The following is a 25,078-nucleotide window of genomic DNA, read 5'->3' as shown; positions in this document are numbered from 1 at the left end:
TCCCTAGTATATATTAGCGTTCAGGCAGCCGTCCCGAACCGGCTAGTCTCAGGGTGCTGCCTCACCAATGACGCTTGACAACATCCCCAAATTAGCGTCACAATCTAGACTGCTCGGATGCTAGAGAACGTGAGATATTTCAGGCGCTCCACCAATCGACGCGACACTTGATTGCGCTGATAATTCGACAATGTCTACCAACACCCACTACATCACCATGCAATCCTCGTTTACCCTGGCTTCAAGTGAGCGAAGTTTTAAATATAGGTCGTCTCTCAGGAGCTCCGATTCAGGATCACCGGAATAACCACGTCTCCGCATCTTGCGACCTTCTTCTCTTGTGGTTTCGAGTAGCTGAGCGTACATCATCGTCTCTAAATGTCTAAGCCCATCCTCAGCCTGTGCGACAGCGGCCGCGAGTCCATCTTTCTTCTGTTGTTTCTGTGCCGCCGTCCAGCCTTTATACAACTTGTCGATACTTAAGGGTCCATCATCCGTAAGCATTATTGCGACTCTCTTGTGGTGCTTCACCATGTCCATCAGGCATACCTCGCTTCGCGGGCACCCCAGCTCGCTGTCTTGCTGCTGTAGATCGTCAAGCATTGCATTGCGCGCTATGTCCATGAAGTGAGGGTACTTGCCTTCGATCACGGACGTGGTGATGATGGCATTTGCTGCATGTTGCGCTGATTGTTCGAATTGTGAGAAGGAGCTGTCACAAGCTGGGTCACGCTCGAGCGCTTCGTAGATGGCCTTCCATGTATCCGAGCATTGCCGCTGCATCAACACTCCGTCGAAACAAAGTTCTGGCATGTCAGCCTGCAGCCAGAAAGCAAAATGTTGCAAAATGGCAACGGGAGTTAGCCCTTCTTTTCCGTTCAAGGATTCTAGTTTCGGTCCCTGCCTTTCCTGGGAAGCTTGCATTGCGCGAGCGTGACGGCCACGAGTTGTGTCAGGAGATGATGCTTCAAGAAGTGCCTTGGTAATGGTGTCGATTCGACCGTTGAAAGCTCCGCCAGGTAATTTACTGATCCAGAAGGCACCTGCACCGCGTGGCAAGTAGACAGACTCTCCAAACACGCTTGCATCTCCGGAAAACCGTGCCTTGTTATTCGGATCATATCTAGGCTTGCCTAGAAACTCATCGCTGAAGTTCAAACGATCGAGAGCATATGACCCCACTTGCTTGAGAGTGGGCTGGCCAGTAGCTATATCGAAGAGTGTCCGTGCTTCCTCAGGCGACTCGGGCGGCCTTTTGAGTAACAAGTATCAGGGATCTTGGCTGAAGAGCATGAACTCCATGTCGGGCCACACGGGGTCAGAAGGGCTTCTCAGCTGGGTGCCCATGTAGACATGGGCCATGAAAAGGAGAGAACATGAGGTTGCTTCATGTGGTATGCCAGCCGCGTGCCAGTGGACGAGAGTATGGTACTTCATCATGCCACAAAGCAAAGTATTGTGTTCATACAGGTAGTGAGGCTTGCTCTTCAACATCCTGGAGATTGGATGTCCACCGACTTTTGGATCTCTCTTGAGCCTTTCCCATTGTTACTAAATCCGTCATGGAACACCCATGGACTCTGCAGAGGTGGAGATACAAAGTTAGTGTACATTCTTGATAGGTTTCGTACAGGCACAACTTACCGTATCATTGAATACGTCTTTGAAAGAATTGTATAATACATACTGGGGTGTTTTTGGCATCATTGGATCTTCCCAGTCCTTTTCAATTGCCTCCTGCGATATGACCAAGTGGGTCAGGCAGTACTGAGATTCCATACGTGGACGGAAAATAGCACTTTCTTCACCCAAGATGTCTAGCGAATCAAAATGGAGCTGGGCGCCATATGTGAGCCACATTGGGATTGTGTGTTCGCTAAACATACCCAAAAGACCTCTAGAGACCATGTCCAGGAGTGGTGGGCGTTTAACTGCCTCTGCAATGATCCGCATGACTTACGCGAGTTCGATTGCTCTCAATGTTCGACTGTGAATGTTGGCATCACCGAAGTCCTTCGGAACGACTTGCGGAATCAAGTTCGCCTTAGTAATGTGCTTGTGGAGATAAAATTTCAAGCGAGCGAAAACTGGCCAGAAGTCAAAGTGCGCTTCACTCTGGGCATCAGCTGTAATTCCAAGCTTGGCGGAAGGCTTCGCAATCTCCTTGAGGGGCCATCGGTGCATATCTTCGTGGTTGTTGTAGAAGAGAACAGCGGGGAGAGTCCAAACCGGATATTTGGTCTGCGAGTATTTCTTTGGCCGCGTTACTAGCAGGTCAAACTTCGCTTCCGTACCCTGAGCAAGCTTGGTAGCAGTATCCGTGGTCATTGCCGCCACAACCAAGTCGACTTTACCGCTCTTGTATTTTTGCCAGTTCTCACGTACCACCTCTTTCATGTCCTGTTGCTCCTGTAGCATGAGCGCAATAGCAACCCAGAAGTCGTCTTCTTTGTCCTCCTCGACTTCCTCCAACATGACGCCGGAGAACTCGGAAAGTGTGTCTTCATTTATGTCTTCCTCGTCGGCTACTGCTGCAAGCTCGCCAACGGTCAATCCTGTAAAGCGATTGCGAGACGATAAACCCGACGTGGTAGTAGCAGAAGCATTATTTCGTGCAGGTTCTGGTCCGCCAGTTCCGAGAAACGGGTTGAGAGATGCGAAGGTGTCCTCAAGGACCTTGATAAAGTATTTGTGCCGCAGATCACTTTTCGTATCTCCATTGACTTTCGCCTTGTACCACTGAGATACTTTTCGACGTGTCTGAATGGCGCGACTGAAGTGCCGGCATAAAGCAACGGGAACCATGATCTCAGACTCTAGAAGTTCAATGATGGCTGACAACCTTGTAAATCAGATTGTCCGTTAGAAGAAGTTTATTGTAGATCTGCGCGAAAAGCGTGTCGTCGTAGGTTCGTGCTACCTGGATCGGTAACCGCGTGACGTCACGCGTCGAAATTCTGATGTCTCCAGCTAGCTTCACGAGCTTCGCAACCATCGTTCGGACATTTCACTGCATAAAAGTGTCCCACCGGATTTTAAGAGTGCTTGTGATGATGCAATACTTGCTCGTAGTATTACTCTATGTGCAGCATTTGCGTATCACCCCTTGTCCAGTCCGTCCACGACGCGCGCCAGCTCAAAAACAAATCATCATTCCAGTACCCAGCCTTTGGTCAAGGTGTCACTACCTCCACTACTGCCCGTGTGGGCCAGCTACGAGCCACTACTCAAGACCTCCCACTTCTGCGACACAACTACCGAGCGCAGCGTCAAGATCTTGCACCCACGATTCGCACGCCTTCTCCTTGCAACGTGAGCCTTGAGATCCTTCTGTGTGTTGTTGGGCGGTGTCATCCTTGCTTTCTTCTTCGGTGGAGGAGGGGCAACCATGTCTCTCTCCTGTCTTATTGAGCTTTTTTCCACGTTGGTCGCACTGTGCTCGATGTCTTCTTTGGTAACCATGCCTGTTTTCACTGCAGTAACAGCTTTCTCGATGTCTTCTAAGCGACACAAGCCTAGCTTTGCTAACACCTCCGCCTCTACCTCTGGTCCATACGCCATGCGGAACTGGTTGTCGAACATGCGCTTCACGGCTAGGGGGTCGACATGCATCATCTTGCATGTTGGGAAAATTGCGAGCTCGAACTGCTGTGCCATCGAACGCAGGAGTGTATCGTCGACTTCGTCGCGGTCGATGATAGGAAGCTCATTGCGGAGCTTGCCGATGATATCGTGTTGCTGGTCGATGTTGAGGTTGGCGGCTTTGTACTGTTCGAATGTGTAGTCCATAACACTCGGTTCGAGCTTTTCAGAAGGGGTGACAACAGGTGGCGTAAAGGTAGGTGGATATGCAGGGGTGCCGAGCCTGATGTCATTTAGGCCGCCTAGGCGCACTACAATCTTCCCTCTTTTGTCCCTGCTAATCTGACGGTTGAGCATATTGAGATGGTGCGCTGTTGGTCGAAATATTGAAATGGCCGGTTGTGGAGGATCTAGGTAGCCGAGGAGTTTTATAGGCAAATGGTGCTTTGCGTATAACGCATTGGCTTCTGCTTTCACTTCCATCTCCATGTCCGCCTACTTCTTCGTTTTCTGGAATGTACAGGATCATGAACGGATCTGGAGTTGTACTGTTGTCGCAAGAATCGTTGCAAAGCACGATGGAATCAATGTGGTTCGGCGTCGAAGTCATGCTTCAGTATCGTTGCAAAAGACAGAGTTGAAAGCGTTGGACCATACGTTGCAACCTAGACGTAATGAGATGAGCTGAACAAATAGATATTGTAAACAAGACAGTATAACATTTTATAGATGCATGCAGAATATATAGGTGGACTACATTCGGCTTTTGCGATCGCACTTTGGGTCCGAGTTTGGTACCTATTTACGGAGCTAAGAAATTGATCGCCGACATGTAACGAGAAGATTGAGTAGGCCTGACAGAGTACACCATAGAATGCACCTGAGCTGCGCGGATTCCAGATTTTGATAAGCAATAAGGTGCGCTGAAGCGCAATCTTAGTTTGCTTTCATTATCAGAGATCAGACGAGATGACCACAGCTGGATGGTCAACATGATATTCTGGTTGCGTATTGTCTCATTATATTTTCCCAAGTGATCACATCAACAGTATCAGACCAAATGACGCGTCTAGCAAGTATGTACATGTTTAATTGAATGGGTTTGTTGTCTTATCGTATGTAGCCATCACGCATATCATTCCTTCATATCAGTCTATGCTTAGAGCATGAACAGACTGGCGAGAACACCGAAGATGCTGGCGCCGACGGCGCCTTGGCCGAGACGGGCAGCTGCGTTGGTGGTCTGTTGAGGTGGTGCACCAGTTGTGGGTGAGGTACCGTTGCTAGTGCCGTTGCCAGCACCAGGGATGTCCTCCCTCTGGCCATCGACCTCTTCAATACGTCCATCGAGCTCAATGTTGACTGGGGTCTGGCTCAAGATGTACGAAGTAAGAACTTCATCTTGAGTATCCAAGGTGACGAAATCGGTCGATGGCTCGAAAAAGTTGTCACCTCCACCGGCGATGAAATCGAGAGTGACCATTTGGTAGGTGGTGTCGTTGTTCAGAGGCTCGTCGCCGATGGTGACGGAAATGAGCTTGGTATTGTTGTCGTTCTCAGGGTTGTATTCCACCTTGATGCCAGTGCTAATCTGGAAGAATGAAGTGACTTCCCTTCCATTGCCTACATTGACACCAGTTACAATACCCTCGAGAGACTCCCAAAGAGTCTTTCCATCGATAGCAACCTGAACGATGGCGTTACCGAAGGGGAAAGAAGTCAAGACTTCGCCGCGGGTAATGTCACCCTGATCGATAGTAGCGCGAATGCCACCGGCATTGATCAGAGCAAAGTCAACGTCGTCGGTGTTGTTCTTGCGGTAGGCGAGCATAGCATCGGCCATGAAGTCACCGAGCAAGCACTCTTGCTCTTGGCAGGTTGTCTGGTCAAGCTCAACCTCACTGGTACCGAGAACTTCAGCAGCGAACTCCTCAAAAGGAATGCGCCACTCCTCGACCTGCTCTTGAAGGTCCTCGTCCTGTTCGGTAGCGTTGGTAAGATGAATTGGGGCGCCGTTGTAAGCGAGGATCTTGCCCTGAGGGTCGTATGTAACATCAATGTAGCCGACGTATTCACCCCAACGGTAGGCAGTAACGATGAAGACTTCGTCGCCGTCCTGGTTTTCAACGATGGTCGGGTACTTGCCCTCAGCGTCTTCCATGTCGCCAAGAAGTGTGTGGCTGTGGCCACCGATGATGAGTTGAAGACCAGTGGTAGCTTTGGCAAGTTCCTGGTCTTTATCGTAACCAATATGAGTAAGAGCAGCAATCCTGGTAATGTTGGTGGTAGCCTTGATCTCATCAATCGCGCCCTGAACGGCCTCAACGGTGTTGGAGAAGACCGTAGTAACATCGGCGTTACTCAGGCTGCCAGTCTCTTCAGCAGTGACACCAATGAGTGCCAAGCCGTGCTCTTCGAAGATGGTGTAAGGCTTGACAGTCTTGTTGACATTCTCATCCTGCGAATGCACGTTCGCACTGATGATGGGAAACGTGAGATTGACCAAGAATTCTCCTAGCTGGGCATCGCCACCATCGAACTCATGGTTACCCAGGGTCATGGCATCGAATTCGAGCTGGTTCAACGTCTCGGCAATCTTCTCGCCGCCGTAGAAGCTGTAGAACAATGTGCCTTGGAACTCATCACCAGCATTCAGCCAAAGACTGTCCTCGTAGTTGGGGCGTTGCTCTTCGATGACTGTCTTGACGCGCGCATAACCACCATAGCAACCTCGCTCTGGTCGTGTGCAGTCAGTTCCTGAAGAGCTGAACTCGTCAAGATGAGCATGCACGTCGTTGATGTGGAAGAAGGCTAGGTCACGTGAGTAGAAGCAATGTTGGGATTAAACATGCCGACATACAGATGTTGTAGTTGCCATCCGCATCGATGCCTCGCTTCACCATGCGTTTGCTGTATAGTGAATCTTCCGCTTGAGCGATCGCCGTCAGCGCCGAGAAGGCAACAAGGCCGGCGTTAGATCCAGTGGCGAACTTCATCTTCACCTGCGTCTGGTGGAGTTGTTAACGAGAGGGTGAGAGGCGCGAGCACGACAGTAAGTTTCCATTATGGCGACCTGTCACTATATGTACCACGCGAACAAAGGCGGACGTCTCCGCTGCAGTCACCGGCGCTGAGACTTGGCGGCCTTGGCAATGGCCGTGCCCCATTCTCGGCAACTGCCTCTTAGAGTTTGGCGTCCTGCGGTGTCTGATAACAATACGCCTATGAGAGACACACGTGCGACAAGTGCATACAAGATGCAGGTCCGTCGCATTTGAACCTGGATGTCGGTGTCGCTCCATGCATGGAGTCGATGAGGGTTGCCGTTAACACGTGGGCTTGGTACGTACAGTATCCAATGAAGAGGTCGTTTAGAGGCCTCACAGCACTGCTCTGGAACCGTAACATCCGGAGTCGAGGTTCTGCTAGTAGTAAGACGGGCGGACCGATGGGCGCGATAGCAATGCCGGCAACGATCCAGAAACGGTGTGCCAACCCCGGAATCCCCAAGATATGGTTTTCGGAGACTAGCGCTTCGAGTGGCACATCACAGTGGATGGGGAACACTGGGTAAGATGGATCCATATGGCGCTATAGCAATGAACTACTGCTAGCATCGCCACGGGCCGAAAACGGACCAGCAGACGCCGGGACACAAAGAACACAATACTAACATAACATCTATCAGCAACGCAACCATCATACTTTACCAGACTTTCCTACTTCTTTTAAGTCCTTGTGTAGCGCTGTGTTTCGCTTTCAGCATTCGGTGTCATTCAACCAAGTTTCGTCCGCAGTGGAGTCCCACTTCACAGGTCCAGCGACCTTCACTGGAGCATAGCTGCGAGCGACGTGAGACATGTGTAATCGACAGCCATATGACGGTTAAGCTACAAGTACGAAGGAAGATCTCTTCAGGCGAATCAAAGCTAAGATTCCACGTACTATCCTTAATATGCAAACCCTTCCAAACATCAAGCTCGCTGAAAGTACATGAAGCAAAATACCAGCCAAAACATTACCCAAATACGTTGCACCTAGGTTGCAGAGTGGGATTTACACCTTCCTCAACTCAGCGTCCCTTGACGACTCCTCTCCATGCCCGCTGGCGCAGTGCCAACATGGCTCACAAGCTCAGCCTCCTCGTCCCGATTCAATCGTGCACTGAGCTCATCTTCAAGGCCAGTATTCCTTTTCCGCATCGGACTAGTGGCATCTGCGGCACTGTCGTCAACATCAAGCTCCTTTTCTTTACGTCTGACCGTGCCCATGGTCGTCACACTTGCATCGTCTCCATCAGATTTCTTTCTAGACTCTCCCTCGCCGTTGTGCACCTCGATCGTGACATCTGTATTGTCCTTGCTGAAGACACGAAGCCCCACGACACACACGGCGTTCCAAGGATCGCGCTCGAATTCATCTTCGTCCTCGATGTATGGGTAGCGTGCGCCATTGTACCATACGTAGCGAGGTTGGCGTTCTGAGAATATGCGGGGGATGTTGTCTTCGTCATCAGAAAGATCAGAATCGAGAGAACAAGGGCCATCAATTTCAGAATCCCAGGAGGAGTCTGACATGTCCTCAGGTGAGTGCATTCCGTTTTGAGCACGGTGCGAGTAATCACTAGCACTTCGCCCACGAGTTACCTGAATACCAGGTCGGACACCAGGGATGGGAGTAAGCGTAGCCCGGCGCGAGGCAGCTGGTGATCGACGCTCGGGACGAGGGCTGAATGTCCTCTGGCCGGGGGTGCCGGGACGGAACTCGTCGGTCATCGGAGTCGCAAGTGGTGTCGGTAACGGCGTAGGTATTGGTGAATCTGTCACCTGGCCTTCGTTATACCCATCGCGGCCTTGGTAGGTGCCAGGCAATTCGTTATTGTAACCACCACGGCCCTGGAATTCACCAGGCAACTGATTGTAGCCTCCCCTGCCCTGGAAGTCTCCAGGCATGTTTTGATTATAGCCTCCGCGTCCTTGGAACTCACCGGGCATGTTCTGGTTGTAACCACCACGTCCTTGAAACCCTTGGCTGTGGGCAGCAGGAGAGGCTTGTGAGCTATGATAGCCGCTTCGCGCTTGGAGTATAGTAGCCTCAGAGGTTGCGGCCCCGATACTGTCACGATTGTAGCCGCCACGTCCTTGGAATGTCCCGGGAAGCGATGCGTTATAGCCGTCTCGGCCTTTGTTGTTGTAGCCTCCTCGACCACCAAAACCGCCACCAGGGCTTGCCGAGCGTTCACGATGTGGATCAAGGCTCGATGTGCGGCGATGCCTGGAAACAGCTTGGTGAACAGGCTTGACCTCTTCGTCGCCAGAAGTACGGTTGTCTTCGTCAACGTTGATTCCAAGACCAGATAGGTCGTGTAACTTTCTCTCGACTTCTGCCATCTCACCGGATCGGTTTAGCTTGCGCGTCTCTTTGGCAGCTTTCTTCTGTTCGCGCAGCTCAGCCTTTCGGCGCAGCCTCTTACGACGTTCATGTGCCAGCCTGAGCTCAGCCTTCTTCCGCTCGGCCTTTTGCTCTTTCTCACGCTGTGCCTTGTCCTTTTCCTGCTCTCTGAACTGCCCTTTGGCATGAGCAAGGTCGTAGGAAAGACCGATCGCAAGGAGCTTCTCGCGCCGCTTGGTGCATGTGGCCCGGATGACTTCATCCGGAGTTGGGTTATCTGGGATCCGGGTTGCTTTGATCTTAAGCAGGACAGTGTAGTTGCCAGCCTCGAGGTCCAGCTCTGTGGAGACAGAGCGCTTCATGTAATATGTACCGTTGCTGCGAACGATGTATTCTTCTTCATCATCCTTGTGGAGACGAAATTGTAGGTTGAACTCATACTGCCCTTCGAGGCCTTGGTAGTAGCGATCATCAAGCTGACTGAGGACAATGACGACGGGGCCACCTTTAGCGAGGTGTATCCTGAACTTGGTGTCAAGGTAATCGACGCTCCAAGGAACGTTGACACTGGTCCATTGTTGAGACACCGTCCATTCCGGGCCAAAGAGCCTAGTGCGATCAAAGTGTTGATATGTGCGCAACAGGTCTTTGTAGGAGATCCAGAAGACACCATCGTCACCGAACTTATGATCAAGCTTCTTCATCCATTCCGGAGTCCATTCTTCTGAACCATCGCTCCAGCGACCAGTCCACTCGGTTCGGCCCCAGGGGTTTCGAAGCTTCAGTAGTCGCTGCCCATCGATCTCGCGTGCCTCCATGACAGAGTATGCGTGCTTCTCCTGAATGCCCTTGCGCGCACCGTAGATACCACCCATCTGGCCACATCCGAAGAGGAACGTTTTGTTGACGTTCATAAGCTCTTCACGCCAGAACTTGTCCTTGTCCAGGATATCGGTCGCAAAGACCTCTGACGTGACACCTCCGGTGAGGTCCTCGATACCCTCCCCAACAAAGCCTCCGTCGATGGCACTGTAATCGCCATGTGCTTTGGCAAAGGCCTTTTCGAGCAATGGTAGCCACGTCTCGTTGGGGTCACTACATTGTGCAAAGTACAGCGCTCGCGAGCCAGTTTGCATCACAGTGCGGTATTCGTCTTCTGGACTCTTGCGGTTCTGAAGCTCCAGCCAGTGATAGCGCTCGAGCTTGGCTTCGTCGAAATCTTCTTTGATGAGGTAAAGCTTGTCGTCGATAACCTCTGAAATCCATTCGCCATCTGAGACACGTTAGTTTGGAACCTATCCGGATTTGTAGCTGTGTCCTTACCTCTGTGGAAGACGAAGCCGTAAACGCCAACCTTCTCGTCACGGGCAACGCACACCCGTTGTATTAACTCTTCCTTATTCGAGATCGTCGCTAGTGCTGACATAAACCAGCAGTCGCCGTCGTTTCCCTGTCGTACATCGTTCGCTGTAGCGCCGCCAATGTAGAATCGTGGGTCGTCGAAGATGTCCTGCGACGAATGAGCCAGGTTTTGTTAAAGTCTGTAACATACGTACCTCAACTCTCTTGACCGATAGAGGATGGAAATCGGTCTTTTCTTCATTCAGCCCAGTCAGACAGTCTGCTGGTGTATCCGGAAAGGCTTGCGATCGTTTGAAGTCTGCTTCGATGTCGAAATGTGGATCTCTGTACTTTTGATTCAATCGTCGGCATTCCTTAACGATCTTTGCGACCTTTCTGGTGCAGGCTTCTTTGGCTTCCTCGTATGACGCAAGCGCATTGACGCCGGGTATGGATCCTTTCGGCGCATGTGCGGCGGCGCGTTTCGCGTACAGGTTGTCGGGTAAGATCGTAAAGATCTTGCCAGGGTGTTTGGTCGTAAACTTGTTCCAGAACTCGTCAATGTTCCTCTGGGGCGCTTGTTTCCTGACTGGCAAGCGCGGCCGCGGCGCGGAGGCTGGCGTTTCCTGAACCATGCTGGGCGCGCGCGAGTGTGGCGTGGTGATGTTGATGAAGTCGTTGTGCGTACCATTCGATGCCATGATCAATTTAGTGCCAAATCCCCAATGCTCAGGGGCTGGCGATCTTCCTTGGGGCGTATGACATCCATTGGGGGCTCTGTGGTTAATAAATGTTTAGCAATGACGATGTACTTCTCAGCCCCCAACGAAGCTGCACAGAAGTGCCATGTATGGTGTGGTATTTCGAGAGCCTGTAAGAAAAGAAGTGGGGCGGTCAGACACAAGGGCACTGCTCGGCGCAGCCGCTGGACCCCCGCTCGCCATGCTGTTGCGAATCAGCTGCTCGCGGAGCTCCCGAACCCATGTATCCATCTCAAGCGTTCGGCGACACCAAAAAGCGGAGAGGCAGAATAACGGCCATCGGACGCAGCTGCATTGACCTGCATCTTCAGCTGCACCCACGGCCAGTTGACGAGTAAGAGTGCTGTGTTGGAACGCGATGCAGCAGGGAGGTTGACGTTCTGTGGAAATCGCGCCAAAAGGCTAATACGTGCAGCTAGATTGGCCTTGGGGGCGGCCAGCTAGCCGTTTCTGGTCGACTACGGCTGGAAGCCTGACCGACTTCTTGTCTCGTCACATCACTCAAAATTCGTCATCTGATTGTAGTTTGGAGGTGAGCGACTATACTCGACCGTCTTCGAGTGCATGTAATAGTGATACTATGACGCTTTCCAACCCGTTGGCTCATCTTCACCGCACGGCAGTTGCGATGGTGTCATGTTGCGCGTCCTGTACAAGCAGAGCAAGGTTAATCTAAATCTGCTTGAAACATCTTTTTCGCAGTCCAGCTGCACCATGTATTAGGCATCTCGAGCTATTTACATCAGTGGCTCCGCTTCCATACTACGGACAGGAACGACGAGCACAGCGCCGGCGTCATAATCGTTTAGAGAGTCTTCGACGCGGTGTCAGGGCCAACATGAGCACAAACCCGAAGCAGATACATCTGAGCGGGATGTTGTGTTTCTTCACGTGCCAGATGTGTGCCGAACTTCCATAGATAGGCTTCAGCGGCAGCTTGCCTTCCGCAAGCGTGGGCACGCTCACTAAGCATCTCGGTTCCGAGTCACTGGGCATGTCTCATTGCGTCCATGGCGCTGGAAACAACGTCGCTGCAATCTCGTGCTGTGCCTGCATAAGTGCGGACGCGCTGAAATTCTGTACCCTTCAGCAGCACACATGGTACGATGGACAGCAGAACGGCTATACCTCCGTCTGGCCGATGTCTCAATATGGTAAGAGGGTAAATGTCGTCAACTTACGAATGAGCATCGCCAACCGTGGTTAGGACTGCATGTAAGCCTTAGTAGCCAAGCCCTATGAGCGATGCTGCGAGAGTGCTGCACTCCCGCAGGGATGCGATCTCACCGTAATTTCGGCGAATGCAGCCAATAACGTCGCATAGTCGCATCTGACTCCACGAACTACGTTAAATGTCCTTCGAAACTACTACATGTGGGACAGTCCATGGGTCGGTAAATCTGTTGAGATGAGCACTGGCCTCCGATATTGGCGTTGTAACGTTCGTGCATGCGCGTCGACGTAGGCTGACTGTGCATCAAGTGGTTTGTAGACAAAGGGAAGTCGGCGAACGAGCTCCACAGCGTCTCGTGCCCCGGCGAGGCACACAGAGCCGCCATGCTATCGCGAGATCAGCCCCGGTTATGCAGCAAGAACCAGGAGAACGAGCGGTAAACGCCTTGCAGCATACTAACAAAGTCTTAACACTCGGAATCAAAGCTCATCCCTGCCTTGAAGGTATTCACCGTTCTGTACACCTGCACAGATAGTCATAGAAGACCTTGTGTATCGTCTGGATACAATAAATACCAAGTGTAAGAACCGTGGGTCGACCACCAAGTACGCGCGGCCCGAGCGGGTGTAGATCTAGATCCGTGTCGGCGACTGAACGTCTAGAGTCGTAAGGCTGAGTGCGAGGCTGAAGTCATGAGACATGGTGTGATGCTTGGCGCACATCCGTTGATAAGTAGCTCGGTACGCTAACCGACTCCTTCAATTACGTCATTGATATTCTGATCAAGACGCGAGTCGTGTGAAATTCAGAATACTTTCAATCTCATTAGGGGGTTTCACTTTCCAATTTTATTCCCTTATCATCGATCACTCGAACAGTGTATATCACTCCAAACCGGTCACACTAAGAACTCGCTCATTGAGTATGCACGATTGGGGCCCCAGCATGGTGAAGCACTACGACGACAGTCGAACAGCGAGAGCTGGGTGCATCGAGGAAGAAACTAGAGTTGTGATACATTGGTTGGGTTGTGCAACGTTTTCGCCCACATATGCAGCTAATCTGTCCTTTCACTTTCCCTAATTGCTACCATTTATAACAATTGGTAGTTCACGTATACGCCTACAGACATCTCAAAGCTCGTTACCCCTCGCCAGTGATACATTGGGTGTGTTTCGATTCGGTGCGCCCTTCACTAGCTTAAACCCGCCAGGCTGGAGGTACTGAAAGACCTGTTTCGGATCGTATCTCTTTGATATCTCCATTAGCCGTTGCTTGTTCTTCAACCCATAGCTACCAATCGGGTCTTGGTACTCGGACGCGTAATTGAGATACACGAAGTCGTTATCGAGGTTCCTCCTCTGCGCTTCCGCCTTCACAAGGTTGATGATGTTGGCAATCACCGTGTGGAACTTGGCTTCGTCTTCTTTGTTGTTCCAAGCCGCATTGAAATTAAGCACAAAGTACGGGCCGTTTTCTGGATCAATGCCTAAAGCATTTCCGCCATTCTTTTGCATGGCTTTGGCTGCGCTCTTGGTAATGGGCTGAACAGCCATAATGAGCAAGATCTTCTCGACACCCGCGACAGTTGCTTCCTGCGCGTAAAATGTATCGACAATAAATTGAAGAAGTGGTCTGTCCATCTTCAAACTGATACCCCACCACGTTTGGTACGCCCCAGGCCCAGGCGCTCCCTGGTTCAAGAGGTCAGCCATCCCGGACATTGGTCGGAGGTCGGTGGTATCATCGATGGCGGTGATGTTACTCCAGCTGGAGAAAACAGAAGCGTTAGCAATCGGTTTGGCGTAGTGCAGATTGGCGAAAGAAACTTTGCCGGTTCCAGGCGCGCTGGCGAAAGTCTGCACATGTCAATCACCTGCGCGATAGGAGCAAACCAAGTGAACTTACGACAATTTGGGCGGCATCTTCGTCCTTGACGGATCCAGACACGGTGAATTCATAAATCGCGTCCAACACGGCTGGGGTTGCATCCTCAAGGTACACTCTCTGGCCTCCCCACATCTGGCCAAGAGGGAAAGCGTCAAGCTTGAAATTCGTCACGATTCCAAAATTGTTGCCTCCTCCTCGCAGAGCCCAATATAGATCAGGGTAAGAAGTTGCGCTAACGTTGATGGCGAAGCCAGATGCTGTAACCAGTTCAAAGCTGGCTACGTTATCACACGCCCAGCCACGCTTGCTCGCGAAGTGAGATATGCCTCCTCCAAGGATAAGCCCAGGCACGCCTACAGGAGCCATCTGATGCTATCGTCAGTAGAGCCAGTAAAGGATGAGAGGAGATCCGTATACTTACACGTCCACCGGCAACACTGAGACTGTCTTTCTCGACAGCTTTGTAAACATCTATCCATCGAAGTCCAGGGCCGATGTCGACTGTCTGTTTGTCGGCAGCAACAACGGCTTGCTTGAAGTTTTCCAACGAGACCGTGATTCCGTCTTCGATGCTGGACGCACCAGCCCATGCCGCATGACCGCCACCTTTTACGGCAAAAGGGCATTGGTACAGTCTAGCTGCTAGTACCAATATTGAGACGTCCAGAGTTCTCGTAGGCTTAAAGACACATGAAGGTCGTAATGAGCCTTGTTGAGCGGACCAGTATGCTCCTGTGAAATCGCTATATGCCGTTGCTCCTTCAGCCAAGATCTTATCACTACCGAACAATACGGTTAAGGCGGCACACTGAAGCCAATGTTAGCTCGCACCATATTGCAAGATCGTTGCGCGACGGTTACACTAACAGCATGTGAGCACTGTGCGTCCGAAGACCGTGGATGGAGTGTATCTGCTGGCTTTGGTAAGGTTGGTACGTCAACACCGAGGTTTTCGAGAGCCGCGCTGATGTTGAAGTTCTGCGGCTCAAAAACGTTGCCGCCAGTCTGCGCTGCAACGCCTGTAGCGAGAACTCCAATCGATATGGCACACGCGGCCTTCATCCTTGCGCGTCGCTGAGGCCAAAGATAAGAAGAACGAAACAGCCAATAGTGGACTCGTGACAGCGAGGGTTGCCGTTGCTTTAAGAGACGGGCGTAGGATTTGGGGGCTAAAGGGCGGTTGTACTTGGCTGCTCCTCCCTGCATGCAGGGCGTAATCCGTAATTGCCCCCATCTGCAGCTCCTTCATCGGGAGGCGTCCAGATTCAGATTGATCCGTGTTGATCGGCGCGGGATCTGATTTGATGGGTAGTACAAGACTGTTCCAGGATTGCATGAATGCGTATCTTTCGGTTCTGTCAGGCGTCGCATCCGACCAGCATTACGCTATACCTACCCTGACATAGTACGAGCTGGGGAGTGCCCTCGACCACCTAAGGTGGCGTTGCTATAGACAGCCCGAGTTACTGTTAACTCGGAGTTCTCTAGAGGCCATGAGTACTTTCGCCTTGCACATGATTGTCACATACGCGATGATGTTATCGAGACAAGCGCAAAAAAGCTACGAAGCAAAGGGCAGGCCAGGAGGTATACGATGATAGTGCGAGAGTTCAGTGAGATACATAGATACTGCAGTGCTAACAAAGCGTCGCCCCCTAAAAAAACAGCTTACACTTCCGACTCGCTAGACCTGCGGTTGTTCTCCAGTTGTGTCAGTGAAAGTGAAGGTGAATGTGGACAGCAAGCAACAGCTGGGGTGATATCAGTGGAAAGCGCGCAGTCACCACAGCCCTTTTACTCTGTATGTAAACTCTCAGCCAGCTGGTTTGTTTCCATATTTCCGGTCCCTATCTATCTTATTATCTTCCACATTCACCTTTTATATCGTGGGGCGACAACAACCAGCGCTGTTGGCGCCCTGGCGACGTCGAGGAGTGTCAACGACACATACACTGCGCGCCCTTGCACTCCCTTTCACCTCAAACACTCCCATGAAAAATCTTCAAGTCACTACGCGTTGTCATATATCTCTCAAGCTTGGTTCCATCCTGCACCTCGTCTCTATTCTAGATTTCTGTTATCACAACAACAGTTGCAGTATCTCAACCTCGCAACCACCACTACTAGCTACGCACAATTTCTTGAGCATCATCGAGAACTTTCTGTCAATTTCCTATCGCAAACAGTCCACGACGCCCTAAGCCTGCTGTCTTTGACTAAGCCATCCACCCCTCCCAAGTGATCAAGATGCTTTCGAAGCGAGACGAGATCGGCCGGGAGCCAGCAACCCATTCTTCCGCTCAATACGTATCGAAGAAGACTAAGACAGACCAGAAACTACCACCCGTGCTCACTCCTCTTTCCGCGAATAAGCGCAAACGCTCCGCCGATGAGCACAACGCCGGCCCAGCTCTTATACCATCAGCCAATAAGACAAAGCCAACTTCAAACAAGACATCAACAAGCTCCAAGAAGGCTCTCGCGACCGCTTCCAAATCGTATGGGTTTAAATCAACTCTCGTCCCACGTGGCACCCGCAAAAAGGCCAGCATTGGCCACAAGGATGAATCCCTCCTCCGTATGGTCTGTGACTGCTCCACCACCAACAGAGTCACAGAGCTCCACTTCCGCAAGATACCTCACTCAATGATCGACTGGAACTCCGCCCACCACATCAGCAAGATCAATGCCTGGCGCAACCAGATTTACGGCCGTGCCGGCCTCAAAGCCCGCTCCGTCAGCTTGTGGTACGAGAAAGAGGAGCTTTGGTTTGAGCTATACTTTCAACTTTGTATCGTGGAGTCGCGTAAGCGCGGTTTCTTAATCCCTGGTAGTAGAAAGGTCCGCGATGCGTTCAATGCGACTTTCGTGGGCACTATCATCCAGGATAAGGCTGGAAATGACCTTCCTCCTCGTGCTGCACGCGAAGCCAACGCTTTTGCCTCAAAGTTCAATCGCATGTGTCCTGTACTCAGGGCTCGTCTCAACAACTGTGTTTTTGGCAAGTCAGGAGATACGTACATGCCCAAGATTACGTTCAAGATGATGGAGGAATACAAGACTATGAAGGCGGAGATGGCGGCCAAAGGTGTCGAATGCGAGTCAGAGTATGCAGATCATCTTGAGGACTGGCGGCACTTTCTTTCGCATCTGCCGGACCCTGAAGATGCTGAAATGCAGGAAGCGGCTATAGAGGAGGAGGATGTTAAGAAGATGGAAGCAAAAGAAGTTGACGCTGTTACTGCATTGATCAGTCTGTCGCACTCACCCATCAACTCTCAAATCGCACTCTCACCTACTGCTAGAGGTAACATACACGTTCGTGAATCAAACACGCACCTTGACTGACCCAAACGCAGTGTCTTGTAGTATCGAGATCAACAACGAACACGCGACACCTGAGCTAACCTGCTCAACTCGTACCTCATTTTCGCACGCGGAAGAGAGTTTCTGTACTCCACCACAGCCAGTTCATGCCTTCGAAGGTCGCATTTACAATCCAGATGGCATTTACGGTTGCGATAATGGTACTGTCCATGAATGCAAGCAGCCGTCAGTCGCTGGTCCTTCCATTGAGACGCGCGCTGTCGAAGATCACATCTAGGTTAGAAACATCGGCGATGATATCTGGACGGCAGTCCACGTCACCATCTCCCACTCACCCTGGCTTTACATGATCGTAGCCGCTTGAAAAGGCTGGCTTACACATGGAGTCCATAACGCTGCCGGGTGTAGGGAGGAGTTTCGCAACGTGGATGCTCTACTGGCCATTCTTCTCGATTTTCGCTTACTGAGAGAGCCCTTCAGATTGCTCTTCTTGTCATTCTATTGTTACGAAACTTGTTGCGTGGTTGATACGGCATCTTGCGCAACTTGGTGTTATGTTGCAACGAAAACCGATTCTAGGTATGAGTGGCGCTACTGTTGCGTCTTCTCCCTCGATCAATTGCTTCCTGCTTTGTTTTCTTTTGGGATGCGCAATGGATATTTGAGGGCAGTTCGGTTATGTATTGTGAAGGATTGGGAAGTCGAATGGTAGATTATTACGGCGTTGTTTGCATTATTGCAGTCAGCACTGCTTCGTTCATAGTAGAGTAAAGGCGGTGTATTCCAGTCACTGAACAACCAATAATACCTGCACATAGTATGTTCTACATTTACATCGCGATGACGTCGCAGTCTACCTGAATATTCTTCCGACGCTGTCAACAATCTATGATAATCCTAGATGCTGCTTCACCGGCCATCGCTATCTTGCTACTTCGTACTCACCTTGTCGTTGCCAGCGCATCGCTTTTCCCACCCTTTCAGCTTTACTGATTCTAGAACCCCCCAGCCCAATGATCGCCTCTCCTTCCGCCTCCGCCTCTAAATCTCCTAGCAATCCATGCGCTCTCAATATTACCCCTGAACAAATGCCTCCTCCTTGCCTTCCTAGTCCCCTTCGTCCCCCCCTTTTCCGCCTTTCTAAGCCTCTGCGTGCTCAATCTCATTCCTCTCTTCTTTTCAATTCCCGCCATGACGTTATCGTACTGTAAATGTGGTGGTAGATTCGCAGGATCGATACGCACGCCTGAGCAACCCAGACAAAAGGTGATATATTCTAGGGTGCTTTGCGCCTTGGGTTTCTCGCCACAAAGACATCTACGACGGAGACCGGCATTCGCTATCCTGTCCGTGACAGGCCCGTAAGGTATGCCTTTTCGAAAGTGTCTACCGGTTCCGCCGTTCTTGTGGCAGCGTATGTTGCCTGTAATGACCTTCTTGTCGCGACTGGTCAGAATGTCTTCGGCGAGTTTGTAACGAGCCCAACTATTCACTCGAAAACCTTCGTCGCGGCATGCATGACAACGAAATTGGAACTGAGTAATACCCAACCTATAGCAGATGCAAAGGTCTTGTAGACTATTCGGCGCAATCGGCCATTGTGCCACACATTGTTTAGTATCCCCTCCCGGTTTTATCAGAGGCACTGGTGTCCCTTGGCGCAACCAGTAGAGCTCGACCTCATCGCGGATGCATCGGTGGCAAAGCTGATTACGAAAGCCTGATTGATAATTGGCATCTGCGAGCGTTGTTATAGGCTCGAGTTAGTTAGTGAAATGGCTAGGAAGACATGCAGCAGTATCATGATCCATGCAGTAAGCGCAGACCCAGACCTCGCCAGGGTGAGGATGTATAGTGCCGTATTTAGATGGTGGCGTTGGGCGAAATGGATGAAGACTAGGACATAAAAACGCCCAACTCACGTCACACAAAGTATTACCTTGAGGACCTCCAAAGGCACGGCAGTGAATGAAGTGGTCGCAGTGTTCGGGAGGTTCCGTCTGCGATGTTGAGGCTACGCTAGCTCTTTCGGACTGGGATCCAGGGGGCGTAGAGCTCAGTCTACGTGGTGGTGACGATTCGGGGCTAGGTGCTGATACAGCACTAGGCGGTGCCGGTGAAGAGAGGTTACTCATTGCGATGAGATCTTATTATGTGACGGGTGTATACCACAATTATGCTGAAAATTAAGATGAACGTTGTTTTCAAGTACTACAGGATCATGGGAAATTCCAGCTATTGGGTTCCCCACTCTTTCGTCTCCCAGAATGGCACTGTTAGATGTCGTTTGGTAGCGTAGATAGATACAACAAAGAAAAGTACGGCTAGAATTTGGAAACAATGGCATTGTCAGTACCCGAAAGACGCGTGTAACACCACTTACTGTATCTCCGATACAAACATACACATACGCATTCGCCCATGTTGCCCTCCTATCGCGTCACAGTATCTTCAAACAATGCTCTCATTCATCAACGAGCTCTACGATATCGCCGAACTCTTGGAATATCCATGGTTCAAGATCTTTGAATGCTTCAAGTACCGGCTTCTCGTCGACTGATGAATCCTTAGCCAGCTTCTCATCGAGCATGTCAAATATGTCTGCGATTTCAACTTGAGGGCTGCTCGTGTCGCCAACAAAAAGTAATGGAGATTCACCGACACATGCTTTGTGCGATTCATCGTGGTTTACAGGAACGATTTTGCCTCGATCGTTACGATCTCCCAAGCTGACATCCATGGGGTTGCCGTCTTGACCATAGCGCATGCCGTCTGCATCATCGAGAGCATTCTCAAAAGACCGCATGATATCACCCTCACTCTCACGCACCGCTTGTAGATCCCGAGAGTCTGCAAGGCCGATCATAGCGTCTTCTACCATGGAGTTATCGTCTCCAAAGGTATCTGATTCGCACATTGGTTCTGCAGCCTCATTTCCCATGAAGTCTTCATACTCTTGTGCGTCGCTCAAAAAGTCTCCGTAGTCGCTTGAAGTCGGTGGCCGTTCGACTGTAGAACTCATGAAGTCAAGGCCATGCTCACCACCTTGAGAATAGCAGTAGGTAGGTTTCTTGTACATGACGGAATTCAATGAAGTAGGCAGCTCTTTACCCTGGACAGTCTTGTGCAGCTGATGTAGGCCACGATAATCTCTTGGGCCGTTTATGCCGAAGTTCGCCTTTTGCTTCTTCTCTTGTTGTGTAAGATCGAGTTCATCAATAGACGCTGAGACCTTTCGCTTGGATGCTGTAAGCTGGAGCTTGGTCTGGGTTTGTTTGCCTTTCGAAAATGGTGCTTTCTGCGTTGGTTCCGGCCGATCTTCTCCTGATGGAACGCGTTTGACCGTGGCCTTCTTCTTCGGTGGTTTGTCCATACCATCCTTGCAACAAAGGTGTTTACAAGCAAGCCGATCTTTACACGCGTGATTACATGCCCACTTGCCATTGGCTAGCTGTACCGGTTCTTCGTATTTGTCACCAGGTGCAGCATCGAGCGGCTGTGTAGCATTCTTGCTCTTTCCAGTGTCTTTAGTCTTGGCTGGCTTACTCTTCTCGGTGTTCCTTTGTGAAACCGTTGCGATAGGGTCGGCATAGTTTTCGATCTGGTCAAAGTCGAAACCACAGAGAGAGGCACCTACAAGTGTGTCGTCGTCCAAGTCACCATCTCCAAAGTCCTCGCTGGTAGCTGTCGGCTTTCGACATGGTCTGGTAATTTCAGTACGACGCTTCGATACGTTGGATTGATGTGACATCGCAACGTCTGACTTGTGAGTGTTCAATGACGGAAACATGGAGGCAGCTATCTTAGGCTTGATGGTGGCAACACGCATACTGCAAGCTGGCGGATGTCAGTTACTTTCACTGCCCAAGAGAGACGGTACATGCCTATGCCATCACACATAACATAACAGTTGATAGATTGATCTGGGCTTATTAAGAGAGCTGGGACTGTGATGCTTTGACCTGAACCGAGCTTTGGACCACTGCAACAGAGATTAGTATATTACGATACCGACATAGTGAATACATACCTGATACGTGCGAAATGTATCTTGCGACCATCCGAGGTGTCAACCAGAAGACACACATAGATCAACTTATCGTTGAAGCGCCGCGGCGGCTGTTCGTTGATGAAGCCAATATCTGCCTTGATCTGAATTCTCACTCCGTCGTGAGATGTGATCACCTGGAATTCATTAGATAGCGTAAAGCACAACAGACACGCAGACTTACAGTCGCAGGCTGGGCATGAAGCGACACGCGAAGCTTTGGGAACGACCGGACCATATCAAGTATAGTGAGACCATACGGTGGATTTCTGCCAACGAGCGCTTCGATCCGGTGAGGTTCACAACCTTCAAGGTCCTCGATAGATCTCAAGCCAGCGTTGACAAGCTTTCTGACCGCGATAACGCCGATAGTGTCGATCTGCTTCATCTGTAGTGGGCTGTCATCCCAAATCCTCGCTCCTAAACTTCTCTCGAGCATAAGAGCACTGTGAATGCTGACTGAGTCCGTTAAGATGATCTGGCAGTCAATAATACATCGCACAAGACTACTGATGTTTTTGAAGATGATATGTGTCTCAGTTACGTATTGCGAGCGGTGTTTGCCCGCCTCGCCGTCCCATGAGATAACGGCGGATCCGAGGACAGACTGGATGATGAGGGATACCTTCTGGGCCGGGAGATCAAGGTTGACAGGAATGGGCCAACGGATTGAAGGCGACTTATTTAGCAGTTTGTAAAAGGATTTCTCGCCTTGCCGGAAACGTATGGTTGAAAACTCGGTAGCTTGAGCCATGGCTGAGAGCTGTACGGAATGGTCAGTGCGAGCATGATAGTTGCGTTACTGCGGTCTTACTTACTATCTCAGAAGGTGTGGACTTTGATCCAAGCCCCATGAATGTTTTCATAGTGTGGAAGTTAACGTAGTATCGTGCCATAGCTTGACCAAACTCTGTAGATCTAAAGTACTCTTCGCCAGATATGAGATTGGTCTCGCGCAGGAGGGTAATGTCACGAAAGCATATATCATCGACCTGTTCTTCGATACTCTGACCACTTCGGGAGCCATCTAGCTTGTAAAAGTTGGGGTTCTGCTGGAGCCGGACGTAGAGAAACGTGCCTCTGAGCCATTTTCTGGCCGACTGTAGGTCGCTGATCGTTCCCAGTCCGATCTCGGCGTTCATATGATCCACCAAGTTGAGATGGAGCTTGCTTTCGATAAGATCTTGGCCAGTTACCAACTTCTCGTAACGGCGAACTTTTGCTTGTCGAGTCATGATAACCGCTACTGCTGAGTCGTCATATTGGGGCCGCCCTGCGCGCCCAAGCATTTGCATCATCTCCAGATCTGAATACTCCTGAAGTCCTTCCGCACCCCAAGACATCGTATTTTTGATGATGACGAGATGACAGGGTAGGTTGACACCAACTGCAAGCGTTGAAGTGCAACAAATGACATTGATCTCGCCAGCAATGAAACCTTTCTCAACCTGCATCCGATCGTCCAGATCAAGCCCTGCGTGATGGAAAGCAACACCTGAAGCCACAATTTCCAGAAGCTCTTTGTTAGAGAGCGCAGGTAGCTTGGAGGGCGGTTCCCACATTCGATTCCTGCCAGACGACGAGTCCCACCATTTCGCAATGAGCTTTGCTGTGTTGGCCGTAGAGTTCCTGGTCGCACAAAAAACCATTATAGGCTTCCGCTTACAGTAGCTAGCGATGACTTCAGGGATCCTGGCATCGAGCACCTTCTCAAAACCGAAATCGTTGGTGGAGCTGGTATTGTAACCTCGAACATATTTTTGCAATTTGACCGGCCGGAACTCTTCACCGAATTTCTCGTTGGCAGCCGGAGTATCCAATGCAGAAAAATTCTTCCCTAACCATGCGGCGATGTCATTCAAGTTGGGCACCGTTGCCGACAAAGCTACAAAGCGAACGCCCGTGCCTATGGACTTCATCCGCGACACGACCGCCTCAAGTGTGGCACCGCGATCTTCTCTGAGTATATGGACTTCGTCGATGAGAAACACTCGTATCAATCTCATAAGCTTCTCATGATCTTTCCACTTCCTAGTCATGCTATCCCACTTCTCGGGTGTAGTTATGATGATATTGGCACTCTGCACGTTGCGAAGATCCCCTGCGTCGCTGTCGCCGGTCAGCTGAGCACACTTGAGCCCGAGCTGGTTGAACTTGGCTTCCCAGTCACGTTGGCGCTCGGAGCACAAAGCCTTGGTCGGTGCTTGGTAGACCACCTTGTATTGACCCGTTGCATTGGTGGCAACAGCGCGACACACGGCGAGCTCAAGGATGACAGTCTTTCCGCTTCCCGTAGGAGATGCAAGCACAAAGTTGTCGTCGGTATTAAACACCCTTTCAAAACATTTGGATTGTACGGCATTGAAAGTTGGATAGGGAAACACAGTCCGAAGACGACTGGGTAGAGTTGCGACAGGGACGAGACGAATGCCCTGACACGTGGGAGGAGCATGAGACAGATGCAATGGGTTTGGCTGCGGCTTTGGAAGACGATGTTGAAGATATTGAAGGTCAACATCTTCTCTTGGTCGCAAGCCATTTTGAACATGCTGTTTGCAAGGGTGCTGATACTGCTGTCGATAGTCCTCATCAGGGGATTGGAATTTATCCTCGAAGAGTTGAGGTTCTGCTTCGCGTTGGGGTGTGGTGGGAATGACTTGCTTAGCACACCTCTGGCTTGCCTTGAACGCTGGGCTGGATGAGCGGCCGAGTGGTACATCTGAACTCGTTTCTGGGAAGGGCGCAGGATTGTGGACGAAACGACCTGGATAGCGATCAGTGTGACGTTGGCTTTCAACGCGATGGCATGAACTCACTTAGTTGACCCTGCACGATTTTCTTGGGCCGCAGGTGATATTCAGCTTCTCGATCAGTAGCTGCATTTTTGGGGCCAGTATTGAAAGTACCTTCATCATCATCATATGTCGTATTTCTATGAGCATGGAAAGGCTGCTGCGGTTGACTGGGCGCTGCATTGCTGATGAACGTGGACTGGCCAGGTGCAAAAGACAGTCGCGTCCTGCCTAATACAGCTTGTTGCTGACGATTGGGGACCGGTTGTTGGAGCAGTCTGTTGTCTGTACAATTTCAGCAAAGCAAAACCGTAAGTGAGACGCTCACATACCAAATGAGTCAAGTTGGGGACCATGATCATACAGATCATCATCATCCTCCACCACGTCGTATATGGGACGCTCGTGCTGAGTGGCACGATAGCGGTCTCGAAGAGCGATCTGTCTTTCTGGCTGTCTGTATTGGGGCCGAAGGGCGTCGTACTGCGATGCGCGACGGGGAGCGCCCAGCCGCTGGGGGTGATTAGACAGATGATACCTGTCGCCCATGACTGCTAGATATAGCTATTCATGTCAGAGGGGAAGCAGGGGTGAGATTCTGGATAGGAAGAAAAGTGAGGTGAGAGTCGGGACGTGAAGGGAAGTGACGATGGAGGAAGTCGCAGCCTGACGTGTCAGAGTAGAACCTCACGGTATGCCACAAGCGATTTTCAGTCATCAGCAATCCCAATCATTGATATGTAAGAGCATTTGTTAGTTGCCACCGGGTAGC

At 50.8% G+C, this 25,078-nt stretch overlaps 7 protein-coding genes across 7 annotated transcripts; 1 reads left to right on the top strand and 6 right to left on the bottom strand.

Moving 5' to 3' along the window:
• Positions 1-207: 207 nt before the first annotated feature.
• Positions 208-2,805, bottom strand: AA0111_g1265 (hypothetical protein; the record flags this gene model as incomplete). Its single annotated transcript, XM_028646655.1, has 2 exons — positions 208-1,252; positions 1,961-2,805. 2 exons carry the CDS (start codon positions 2,803-2,805, stop codon positions 208-210), a joined length of 1,890 nt encoding a protein of 629 aa, XP_028511229.1.
• Positions 2,806-3,213: 408 nt separating this feature from the next.
• On the bottom strand, positions 3,214-4,071 carry AA0111_g1264 (hypothetical protein; the record flags this gene model as incomplete). Its single annotated transcript, XM_028646644.1, has 1 exon — positions 3,214-4,071. The coding sequence occupies one exon, from the start codon at positions 4,069-4,071 to the stop codon at positions 3,214-3,216; it is 858 nt and encodes a 285-aa protein (XP_028511230.1).
• Positions 4,072-4,741: 670 nt separating this feature from the next.
• AA0111_g1263 (hypothetical protein) lies at positions 4,742-6,578 on the bottom strand (the record flags this gene model as incomplete). Its single annotated transcript, XM_028646633.1, has 2 exons — positions 4,742-6,393; positions 6,443-6,578. 2 exons carry the CDS (start codon positions 6,576-6,578, stop codon positions 4,742-4,744), a joined length of 1,788 nt encoding a protein of 595 aa, XP_028511227.1.
• A 1,071-nt stretch (positions 6,579-7,649) lies between these two features.
• Positions 7,650-11,015, bottom strand: AA0111_g1262 (hypothetical protein; the record flags this gene model as incomplete). The annotated part of the gene is made up of 3 exons (XM_028646622.1): positions 7,650-10,246; positions 10,297-10,483; positions 10,530-11,015. The coding sequence occupies 3 exons, from the start codon at positions 11,013-11,015 to the stop codon at positions 7,650-7,652; spliced, it is 3,270 nt and encodes a 1,089-aa protein (XP_028511228.1).
• A 2,367-nt stretch (positions 11,016-13,382) lies between these two features.
• AA0111_g1261 (hypothetical protein) lies at positions 13,383-15,201 on the bottom strand (the record flags this gene model as incomplete). Its single annotated transcript, XM_028646609.1, has 4 exons — positions 13,383-14,108; positions 14,158-14,505; positions 14,561-14,947; positions 15,007-15,201. The coding sequence occupies 4 exons, from the start codon at positions 15,199-15,201 to the stop codon at positions 13,383-13,385; spliced, it is 1,656 nt and encodes a 551-aa protein (XP_028511225.1).
• Positions 15,202-16,386: 1,185 nt separating this feature from the next.
• On the top strand, positions 16,387-17,743 carry AA0111_g1260 (hypothetical protein; the record flags this gene model as incomplete). Its single annotated transcript, XM_028646598.1, has 2 exons — positions 16,387-17,446; positions 17,499-17,743. 2 exons carry the CDS (start codon positions 16,387-16,389, stop codon positions 17,741-17,743), a joined length of 1,305 nt encoding a protein of 434 aa, XP_028511226.1.
• Positions 17,744-19,930: 2,187 nt separating this feature from the next.
• On the bottom strand, positions 19,931-24,855 carry AA0111_g1259 (putative ATP-dependent DNA helicase; the record flags this gene model as incomplete). Its single annotated transcript, XM_028646586.1, has 6 exons — positions 19,931-21,170; positions 21,497-21,651; positions 21,699-22,277; positions 22,333-24,278; positions 24,331-24,591; positions 24,639-24,855. The coding sequence occupies 6 exons, from the start codon at positions 24,853-24,855 to the stop codon at positions 19,931-19,933; spliced, it is 4,398 nt and encodes a 1,465-aa protein (XP_028511586.1).
• Positions 24,856-25,078: the final 223 nt, after the last annotated feature.

The sequence above is a fragment of the Alternaria arborescens genome (genome assembly GCF_004154835.1).
Source record: "Alternaria arborescens strain FERA 675 chromosome Unknown contig_2, whole genome shotgun sequence".
Lineage (NCBI taxonomy): Eukaryota > Fungi > Ascomycota > Dothideomycetes > Pleosporales > Pleosporaceae > Alternaria > Alternaria arborescens.
Note: the sequence above shows the minus strand (reverse complement) of the source record. Positions and strands in the feature narration are given on the sequence as shown.